This window comes from Nymphaea colorata, chromosome 12, assembly GCF_008831285.2.
Source record: "Nymphaea colorata isolate Beijing-Zhang1983 chromosome 12, ASM883128v2, whole genome shotgun sequence".
Classification (NCBI taxonomy): Eukaryota; Viridiplantae; Streptophyta; class Magnoliopsida; order Nymphaeales; family Nymphaeaceae; genus Nymphaea; species Nymphaea colorata.
The window spans coordinates 6,921,335-6,932,168 of record NC_045149.1 but is presented as its reverse complement, the minus strand read 5'-3'; the positions used below and the strand labels follow the sequence as shown (position 1 = coordinate 6,932,168).

Sequence of the window (10,834 nt, the reverse complement as noted above, 5' to 3'; positions counted from 1 at the left end):
TTTGACTTCCTTCAACTTAAAACAAAACAAAGTTCAAGTTTTTCACCTCTATCGCGTTCTTCTTGTTGCACAGCCACCAGTGGGAGTTATTTCGTTTTGTTGGTGCATTTATATAAATTGCTAGATGCATACAGATATGGTGAGATAAGCCAGTTTCATTGAATCAAAGTTGTCAGCAGCAGCATCAACACCGTGCGTTGTGTGACTTGTTAATATGGCTACAAAACAATGTTTGTCAGAATTTATACACGAAAAGCCCACATCTAAAAATGGTTAGTGTGATCATAGAAGAACGCCTATTATAGACGAAAGAACTGCATTCAATTCCAGCCTTGATGAAATCCATAATTTTCGCAAACTGTAGATTTAAGCATCAACCCCGCAACATAGATCGTGAATCCATGCTACATTGTATAAAAATAGTGGAATTGAGGTCCAGGGGAGGGGGTATCAGACCTCAAAACAGTAAATTTGAGGTCCGCAGTGATGTGAACAATAATCAAGTGCAACCTTCAAGTTTTTAGAACCTTGTGGATGGAAATTGCCTGAGGGTCTATCAATGTTTCGCCTTCTGCAAACCGCCGACACGCCGGATACCTGTAACAGCCCAAGTCCAAGCTTACTGTACAAAACCTCATACAGCATTTAAAAAAGATTCTAATGTCGCCTTAAATTCTTTTAAGTTTAATTTTGAGCCAAAAAAGGGATTGAACGCTTGTTGCTCAGAGACGTTGCGAACAAGAAGAACCTCCGATTATCTAACTTGTTGCCAGTGCTCTAACATTCAACACATTCATTAATATATCCAGATCCTGTCATCTCATCTCATCTAAGGGAACACCTTTGTAGCATACGGCAGCAAATATTATGAGTATGATCGGTTCCCGGTTTGGACAGAGAGAATAATGCAAACCATTTTCGTTGTAGAAGAGGCAGGTAAACTAGAGGGTGTTTCGTGCCAGGAACAGTGTGTTCTTTGAAACACTGTGTTCCACGAACCCGCCTATTTTTAGAAAAGCATTCATAGAACATTCTGTTCTAAAGAATGCACCGTTCTCGTTACCAAACACCCTCTATGTGTATACAAGAGCTTGAATGATGCTATTAAAAGGATTTCAAGTTCGAGGAGAGAGGAAGGGAAAAATTAAGAAAACAAGTAAAACAAAGTGGCTGCATATATACATACACACACACACACACACACAAAGAGACACATATAGAGAAAGATTGTGGGAAGGCTAACAAAATTCCCTTAATTATGCAAAGTAGCGGTCTCATCTCTTCATACGTTTGCCATACATTTTTGTTGACCAATCTTTTTTTCATCTCTCCACCAACGCATCATGTCGCAGCATGAACAATAATTTAAGTGAAAAAGAAAGGACTAGGAGGAAAATTTCTTAGATTTTTGGCCACAAACAAGGAAAAGAACAGATTAATGAGAAATAACAAAGTGAGTAGGTAGGCACTGAGCTCGTCCAACCACCAGCTAGGATCCATTTACCAAAGACTTCAATTCATCGCGGTATGCTGATATTTTTTCAGATTCTACCATCATTACAAGGCCCAAACACATATAATTCCTCAACTGCAATGCATGAAAAGGAGCACAATTAGATCACGAGCAACATAATAAGGGAACACAAAAAAGATATCCAGTAGTAGAAGTTTTCTTGCAAACTAGGCTTTTCATTTAAAGGGGGCTCAATTTAAGATGTTTACCTCAATAAGTGTCAGTACTATGAAGCATTGCTATTTAAAATCTAAAAACATGGAAAAATTACATTTTAGTTAGGCTGCACATTCTTTTCTGCTTGTAACATTTCACGGTATAAGTTGCAGTAGGATGTTAATTTCAGCTAACTTCCTACCCATCTAGCTAGTTTAGTGCAAAATAATTACCATAAAAGAATTTATTTGCCACAACTCAAAGGTAGTGCAGTAAAAGTAATTGCCTACCTAGCTTGATACTGGTGCTCCTACCATCTCTAAGTCCATCGTGCCCTTGAGAAAGGCATAACCACCTTTTAAATTTTCAGCTATTGAGTATGGAGTTATTTAAGGATAAGAGCACTTTTTGCTTTTATGCTAACTATCACTTCATTGGGTTGAAAGGGGCCCGAGGAATAATTATCTAGCATCCTTGGTTTCTCCATTTGACAACTTCAGAGATCTTAATAAGCATAGGAAAATGTGAAAAAATATGAGTACTTCTAGAAGCACTATAAATAGAGAGAGTTGACATCCTTTTCCCACTGTAACAACCCTTGTATGTGAAATATCATTCATGAAACCAAATCATCAAAAGTCTTCTGTGAAAAAGAACACAATATCACAATAAAATACACAAGCATAAATTATAATGCCACCATTTGCCAACCCATGTATAGAAACCTAAGTCCTGCTAAAGGAAGTTCTTTTGTTTCACCAAAGAAGGTTGCACTGACTGAGATACGGTTCCCAGAAAAATAAGGCAGGCCTCATGGTTAAACCTATACATTTTTTATGTACTTTCTTTTTGGTTACTGAAATGCATTTCTGCAAGGATTGACACGATCGTTGAGTTTTCCTTAGTTCGCCTTGATGCAATCCCATTGCAAAAGCATATCTTTGAAGTGGTAACTGGTGAGATGCACAATAATTCTCTCACATGGATGTACGTTGATGATAAAAGCATCTATGCATGGAAACAGACAGGGTAACAAGAGATGCAAACTATCTCCATGGTAGTTAAAAATTAAATACAGGAAAAATCAGCCAACTTTGCTAGTGAAATTAAAGCATAAATTGCAGTGAAAAGGAACAAAAGAATCACTACCTCGTTAGCAACAATCTGCTCAGTAGGAAAGGTAAACGACCATGAACATAGCTGAATATTTTAATTAGAAAATCAGTGTATCAGTAAATGTGTTGTTAACCACAGACCACAAAATGAAAGATGATATAGATTAGCTACTCAATTTAGAATACCTTATGGAAAATTTCATCTTCTATTTTAACATATATCACTGATTCTTCAGTCTGATCATTCCTCATCCTATTGCTCTGTCCAGTTTTCTTCTGCAAATGAGTGTAAAAAAGATGGAACAAAGCAACGATCAATCAGGTTTCCATGATTCCAACATCCACAAACTGAAAAGATTATCCAGACTTCATTTCCAAACTGAAGACCGCATACTCAAGTAATCACGTGCTTCCAAATATGCAACTACAATCAATGCTAGAATGTGAGAGAGAGAGAGAGAGTGTGAGAGAGAGAGAGAGAGGCAAACCTTGTAGAATCTTGTGACAATGAGATAGTATTTAAAGCAAAATGATTTACGCAACTCCTCTGTTGGCTATACACGGAAACAAATAAGTTAGTTTGTTCAGAGTCTTCAGACAGTGAGCAATTTATTATATAAAGCTGAAAACAGGAAAAGAAGGGAGGCAGACATAACAGACAACGTATGCAGCAGAAAGTAAAATCCTACCTCATCTTCTGTGGCCCATGATATTTCATCAAACAAAGCATCATACAGTGGAGGCAAAAGCTCTATTGGAAGGTTTATCATACGCTGAGAAACCAAAAGACCTACATCTTGTGCACGTTCTTGTAACATTGTCCTCAGACAAGTCCGCAGATCATTGTCATGACAGATTTGTAATAGAAATTCCTTAAGCTCCATAATGCATTTATGATCCTGATGCAAGAGACGATAATTAGTAAATGTGACAAAAAATCTTGCAAATCCGTTCTTTCCGTCTAGTAAAGAAGGCCTTGAAACTATGCTAATCCTGATCTGCACGGATTACAATGAGTCACAGTCGTTCATTGAGGTTACTCAAGTAGCAGCTTGGCAAGAGTTCCAACATACCAGTCACATAACACATAAATCCTGCAGGTTGATTATATAATCTCAATAAGTAATTTCACTCAATGAGAAGCAAAATCATTAAATGTCATGCCTCAACAAGGTAAATAATACTTTTATTTAATTACCAAAAAATTTGCAGAACAAACACTTCTAAATGATCCACTTCAAGCATTCACACTAAAATTAACCAAGTGGCTTATCCGCTGATTCTACCTGACCTCAACACAAATTTTGTCAAGTGGAAGTAGAAGAATATGAAACCAGCAGGGCATAACTTATGCCAGTTTTATGTTAGGATAACTCTTGTGAATGTAATCTTCTATTTGTGTAGAAAATCTTCATCATCATAAAGACGACTTGAATACTGTAGTTGCTGACAATGCATTTGAGCAATGCAGAAAGAAAAAGGAACACAGGAAAGCTTACCTTATATCTGTCCATATTAAGGGCTGTAATAACAGCAAATAGGTTGTCATCATCATCACCATCGATCCTAACCACTGTACCTACAGTTGGCTGCCCCAATATCATATCCACAAAATCACTCAAGTCCCACTGCTTCGAGTCCAGATAAGTGCGTAACAAATTTTTTACTCCATGAAAATCACTAGGCTTGGGATCAAAGAACTCAAAATCAGCAAAAATGATGTCCTGCACGATTGTGTCCATTAGGGAAACTGTCAAGGAAGCAGTAATAGCCAAGAAAATTCATAGACCTGGAAAACAAACCTGACAAGTGACAACACTGAAAATAGTTCTCTAGTTTAATACATGCATAACATACACAATACTCACAAAATTTGCAGCTACTGACTCAGAGACTTGTAAGAGATTAAGTGAAAAATGGATGCAGTATGTAATACAACAATTCTCTTGAATGACAAAATATGGAATATAGACTGCAAACCATGCAAAACAAGATTCACATCCTTATATTGTACTATCACCGTATCACGTCAATACAGTAGGGAGAATCGATATTTCTACTGAGTCCTACCTGCATCCACGTGGTTAGGTACAAGTGTTATTACTAGGTACTCTTGGATTCTTATTAGTAGATACTCTTGGATATAAGTTAAATGGAGTTTGAAGTTTGAGCCCATCGAAACATACACTGTATCATGATTTCATAAATTTTAGGCTAACGTATGCTATCAATAGAGATGGTGAACTGAAAGACTGGATTCTCTCAAATAACGATACCATTAAGAAACAAACTTCCAGCCTCTTCTTTCCAATCCACCCAAGTCCTGTGTACCGCCATTACACGAATTTAATAATACAACATCTATTAAAATGAGTTATCTTTGTACCTAGCTAAGCCTCATCTGCGAAAGTTCAACAGAAAGCTATTGTTTTCATTCGACATAACAAGCATAGAACAAACTAAAATAGAGATTCAAACAAGAAGGAAGAGGAAGGCTCTTTGGCAAACAATTGATAAGCAACGTCGCAGTTCTTTCAGTCATTCTAATATTTATGAACGCCAATATTGTAAAAAGCCATCAAAGATCACAAAGACAGGGATTGCGAAAACGCACTTCATCATTGTCAAGGCTGTTTTCAGAAGATTCGCGCCCATCTTTCTTTTTCAACTGAACAAACTTTTCACCTGCATGTACGTATGTACAGAAACTGGAATAAAAATTCGGTTGTAGGAGCAAGAATTCGAATTCCACTCCTTGTAAACGAATCAACAATTGGAATCTGACAGCACGCGAACCCTAGAAATCAGCATAACTGAAGCAAATTGGACTGCTAACATTGCTTCGGAAACTAGAAAAAAGAGGAAAGTGAATAACACCAAAAGTAGACAGAGGTCAACCAAAGCTTCGTACTCAAGCTCTTAGGACGGTGTTCAGTGAGGGATCTCCGTCTCCGGCGGGGTTTCGCGCTAACTTTGACGAATCTGGCGAAGGAAGAGAACGCCGGAAGACGGGGTCTCCCGGAACGACGAGCCGGACGCCTAGGCGGCATCTCCCCTCCTCTTTCTCTCTTACGAAGGGCGACAGAGATGAACAAAGGGCGGGGAAAGACGGCCAGGCCGCCCGAGTGGACGCAGCGGGAAGGGAAAGGGATACCGTTGCCATTTAGTTCGTGACTTAAGGGTAAAACGATAATTTGACTTCAAAGTTCAGGCGTCGAGTCGACCAAGCTTCACTTGTTTTTTCGTTGCCAGATTACCCGGCTGACTTTTCATAATTGCTGACCAATGCACAATTTATTCAATAATTGCAAACAAAAACCACGAGATTGGTAGGGAGGGGAGATGCCTAAGGAAGTTCAAACTTTTCTCCTTTTCTCGTTCGGGCTGTTTCGGGACTTGGGAGAGGAGTGATACACTTGTTAATTAAAATATTTTGTGTTTATCAAAGCTATTTTTATAGTTGGTGTTGGTGCATATGCTAATCTTCTTTCTGTCACTTTGTGTACAGTGGAAATCTTTTTTTGGTGAAATGGATCTAGGAATTCCTTCTTTATGTCATATCAGTCTTCTTTTTGAATGGCGGGAAAGAAATGGATTCAATAATCAATTATTCATTTGGTTGCAAAGACAAGGAAAAGAAAAGAAGGGAAGTGAAAGAAAAATGTAATGTAAATCTAATCCTTTCAAAATTGAACGGATTGAAAAGGAAATTAAACTTTTGTCTCTTTCTACCATCTATACCCTTCTCAATTTTTTAAACATTTTGAATGTTAGGGGTATTATTATAAAATATTATAAATTTTATCATTTCCTTTCTTTTCAATCCAAACAATCTTCATAATCATATCTTTCCTTTCCATTTTCTTTCTTTTTCATTCCTTTTCTCTCTTTTTCTTTTCATTTCCTTTCTATCCCTCCCTTTCCTTCCCTTTCCCTCTATCCAAACAAAGTACCAGTCGTCTTTCTGTCACATCAATCCTTCAGTAGATCTTCTTTTGGTGGAATGGAATTGTTAATCTCTTCTTTAGGCCGCTTCAATTCTTCAATGGATCTTCTTTCGGCAGAATGACTTGAGAATTTGCTTTTTAAGTTTTACTAAAGTGTGAATTTTACATGGTTTGGGAAGTTTTGAGCATTCTGGGCCCTTGTGTTCTAGATATTTTTGCATGAGCTTATAATATTTTTTAAGACTACTAAAAACTGAATAGTTTTTCCTTAATAGCTCTGGTTTTTTGTGTTTCTACCGGTACTACAAGAGTTTTCAACCACTTGTATGGTTTTGTGTGTCTTCTTTTGTTTTCTGAGATTGTGAGTAAATAATTTGGTGTCCCTTAGCTTCATAGAGCCATATCGTCTCGCTGTTATATTGATGAAGTAATTATTCAAAAATGAGTTGTATACTCTTAGCCCTTTTTCTTTTTGGAAAGAAGTTGATTATTTTATTATTTTTTAGAGAAGTAATTTTGCTTGTACTAGTGGCTCAATTTCCATCATTTCTTTTGTTAATCCTAGTTTTACACAATGAATTGGGGGTAGTACCTTTTCTGGCAATACTTCTGCTTGGGCAGAGTAGAATCAGACATAAATAAGGGCTACATTAGTTACCTTTAAACAAACTTTTTACTTTCATCTGGGAATTCTAATTTGAGTAGGTTTTTACAGACATGTTGTATCTTTTAGATATAATGTTTATCTGTTTTATCCCAATGGTATTCTTTATTTTATTTTTAGTTTGGCTTGTAATGGTTTACAGTGTTCAACAAGGTTAGGAATATATTCTCTTACTTGGTTTACCAAACCTAAAAATGACTGGACTTTTACCTTTGAGTCTAAATCATTAAACATTGTGATTTTCTGTATTTTGTTGTTTTGCATTTTAATACATGTTTTATCTTTTTCTATACTTAAAAGTTCTATTTATTTTTTATAAAATATATTTTGTTTTTACTAAGTGCTATACCTGCATTTTTGGCATAGGTAATAAATTATTTTAACAAATTATAATGATTTTTTTTATGTAACTGTATAATAATATGTCATTTTGGTCCATAAAAGTTTGAAATCTTCGTGGTGCATTTTTATATCTAAAAGGTAGAACATTCCATTCATAAAATATGTTCGATACAATGAATGCAGTTAATGCTTTACTTTCTTTGGCTTGTTCCTTTTATCAATGGAACTTCTTTGTTTCCACTGTTTTCACTATTAAGGTCTGTATTTGTTCTTTACAGGTTGTTGTTAATTTTATGTATTTTTCTATAATTTATATTGGTAAGTAATAATTCAGAAATGGTCTTCCTAAAATGATATCCTTGTCTTCTAGTTCAAATGCGTAGATTCTATTTATCTTAATTATTTTCTTCCAAATCTATATATTTATGCTATCAGCTTTGTATTGTATTATATCTTTTCCTTTGTTAAACCCTTTAGCTTCCAAAGGGGTTTATAACTTATCACAACATGATTCAGGTAAACAATTTGTCTTACATATATTTATCTGGGCTCCTGTATCAATGTATGGTGTATAATACCTACTGTTGTATCCTTTTACTATCATTTTAATTAATATATATATATATATATATATATATATATAAACTTTTCTTTGGTTATATTCATTCTTGTTTTATTCATCATTGCCATTTCAGGTGGACTATCTTGGTAATATTTAGTATTAATTTTAATTCTTGAATTTTCTATTTTTTCCTCAAATTCTGCAAGTCTTCTATGATCTAGGTTTCTTAGATACAATGTCTCAATGACTCTCTGTTGTAATTCTCCTATAAATGGATTTACTAATGTGTATATTTTAAAATCATGTTGTAATTTTCTCTTGATTTTTTCTTTGTATTTTTTCTTACATTCCCTAACAAATTTTGTTGATCATCCAAACATTCAGTTTTCTATATATCATCATAGTCTGGGTAATCAGAATAGTTGTAGATTAATACCCATATTCCATTATTTCTGTATCCATTTCCATCTTTCTGCTACTAAGTCTTTTAGTTTATTTATGAATTTGTTTATTAATATGAAAATTTTTAATTTATGACTCAGCTCTTATTGCACTATTTATATTTTGCTTTACATTATTGTGTGAATTCTTTGTGGTTGGTTCTTTTTATCATCAAATATTATTCTCTGAAGTGTATATTCCTTTGTTAGTTCTTCTTGGTACTTTATTTCCTATGGTGTTTCTACTTCTTTAATCATTTACATTTTCGTTGGTTCCTATGTTTGATTATCTGTCAGTTTCGAAAATGATCTTAGTTTCATATATGTCTTTGTCACTTAATATATGTATGTCTATGAATTCTTCATCTATTATGCTTATGGATTTCTTTTTAATTTGTTGTTTACATTCTCTAGCTATGTGTCCTAATTTTCCACAATTATAACTACAAGTTTTAAGATTTTTAGGGTATTTATTTTTATTTTTGATATAATATTTTTTATTTGGATTCTGTTTTTATATTTTTTATACTTATTAAAATATCCTTTTAATTTCCTATATCTTTCTTACTAATCTTTTTATATGATCTATTACATCCTAGTTGTAGAGTTACATATTTTTGAGAACATCTAAAAGGGTTTCTAATGATACCTTTTAATTTCTTATTTTTTATATATGTTTCACATGCACTTTTATATCATTGTCTTATAAATTCTATCTTTGATCCTAATGTATCTTCTTTAGGTAAATTATCTCTAAGTGGAAGTTTTGTGAATAATAAATCTAATGCTCTGGCCTTTATCATTTGTTTCAAATTCTAATTGGTAAAAGTATTCACTAAATAAGGTTACATAATGTTATGCTGCTTGGCCAGCTTAGGCATAGCTCAGAAAGCATGTGGGATTCAATCGGACACTAAATCAAGCAGAAAGCAATGCACATGGAATGTGCAACGCGGTGGTGCGATGATAAGGCGTATAAATGCATCAAGGTCAGCGGTCCCTTTGGAAGTGCAAGCCCATCGTTGGGGAATCAGATGGGTTCCCCACGCGTAGCGTTTGGATGCGCAAGGAGGTGCACGTGGGTTAGGGGCAATTCCCTAGTGAATGCATATGCTGCGTCCACAACCGCATAGAGTCACGCATGGGTGAGTAAGTGAATGCTCGTCGTCGAGTAGGGCGATGGTCGGCTGCCTTACTTAATGACATATAGTCGTCAACTGGCTTCGGCTGGGGACTTCCTTCCAAGGGAAGTCTACCCCCACCCAGATTTCGTTTGGTAGTAGATAGGCACTTGGAGGAATGACGACGTTCTGACAGGGCCTCATGGCCACGGCTTGCCGATGGTCTACTATGGGATAAACCTGAGTGATGGTGTGCCGAGTGCGTAGCACTCCTCATTTAGTCCACAGTCCTAAAAGATCGATGAATGCTTCCGCAATATTAAGAGAAAGTCAGGCTAGCCAAAAGATTTGGAGAATGCTTTCGGCGCCACGCGGGTCAAAGATGGCTTGAAAAAGTCGGTCCGTGACAAATGGTATCAGAGCAGACGATTCTCGGAAAGAACTTAGAAAAAATGAGAATGTTGTGATGATAACAAACAATGGTTCAGAAAAAACGTTGACTTGTTAATGGTGCCCTATGGTTTGGGCATGTTTGTCGGACACTAGTTCAGGTGACCGCGTTGGTGTTGGCCAGATGGAGATCACACGTTCTAAAGAGGGTATCTAGGCATTAGGAGTAGAAGGACCAAGAGGGTCGCTCGCTGAGACAGATAGGGATAGAGGCCCGACGTGGAAAATGATTGTCCAGGAGGGCAAGTGCCCTTAGTGTTGACATGACTCAAGCAAGGAGCATGCGCACAGGTTGGCAACACGACTTGGAAGTTTGAGACTTAGTGGTCGTCGGAGATGTTCCAGACTTTACAAAGGAAAAGTGCAAAAATTGACAGAAAAGTAGGAAGATACCAAGGTGAGACTAGAGGCAAAACACCCGATAAGGCAGATAGCCTCGACGTGATGGGTGCGTCAATCAGACGAACGGACATGAGCTCAGTTGAAAAGAAATGAAAGGGAACAGTTGCTGAACTTCTCTCGCT

General features: G+C 36.1%; 1 protein-coding gene across 1 annotated transcript; it reads right to left on the bottom strand.

Moving 5' to 3' along the window:
• Nucleotides 1-66: 66 nt before the first annotated feature.
• LOC116266474 (protein BCCIP homolog) lies at nucleotides 67-5,941 on the bottom strand. The gene is made up of 9 exons (XM_031647721.2): nucleotides 5,696-5,941; nucleotides 5,399-5,469; nucleotides 4,284-4,508; nucleotides 3,474-3,683; nucleotides 3,273-3,338; nucleotides 2,971-3,060; nucleotides 2,819-2,869; nucleotides 457-1,588; nucleotides 67-218 (listed from the first exon to the last, which is right to left on the bottom strand). Exons 1-8 carry the CDS (start codon nucleotides 5,832-5,834, stop codon nucleotides 1,490-1,492), a joined length of 951 nt encoding a protein of 316 aa, XP_031503581.1. The 5' UTR covers nucleotides 5,835-5,941; the 3' UTR covers nucleotides 67-218; nucleotides 457-1,489.
• Nucleotides 5,942-10,834: the final 4,893 nt, after the last annotated feature.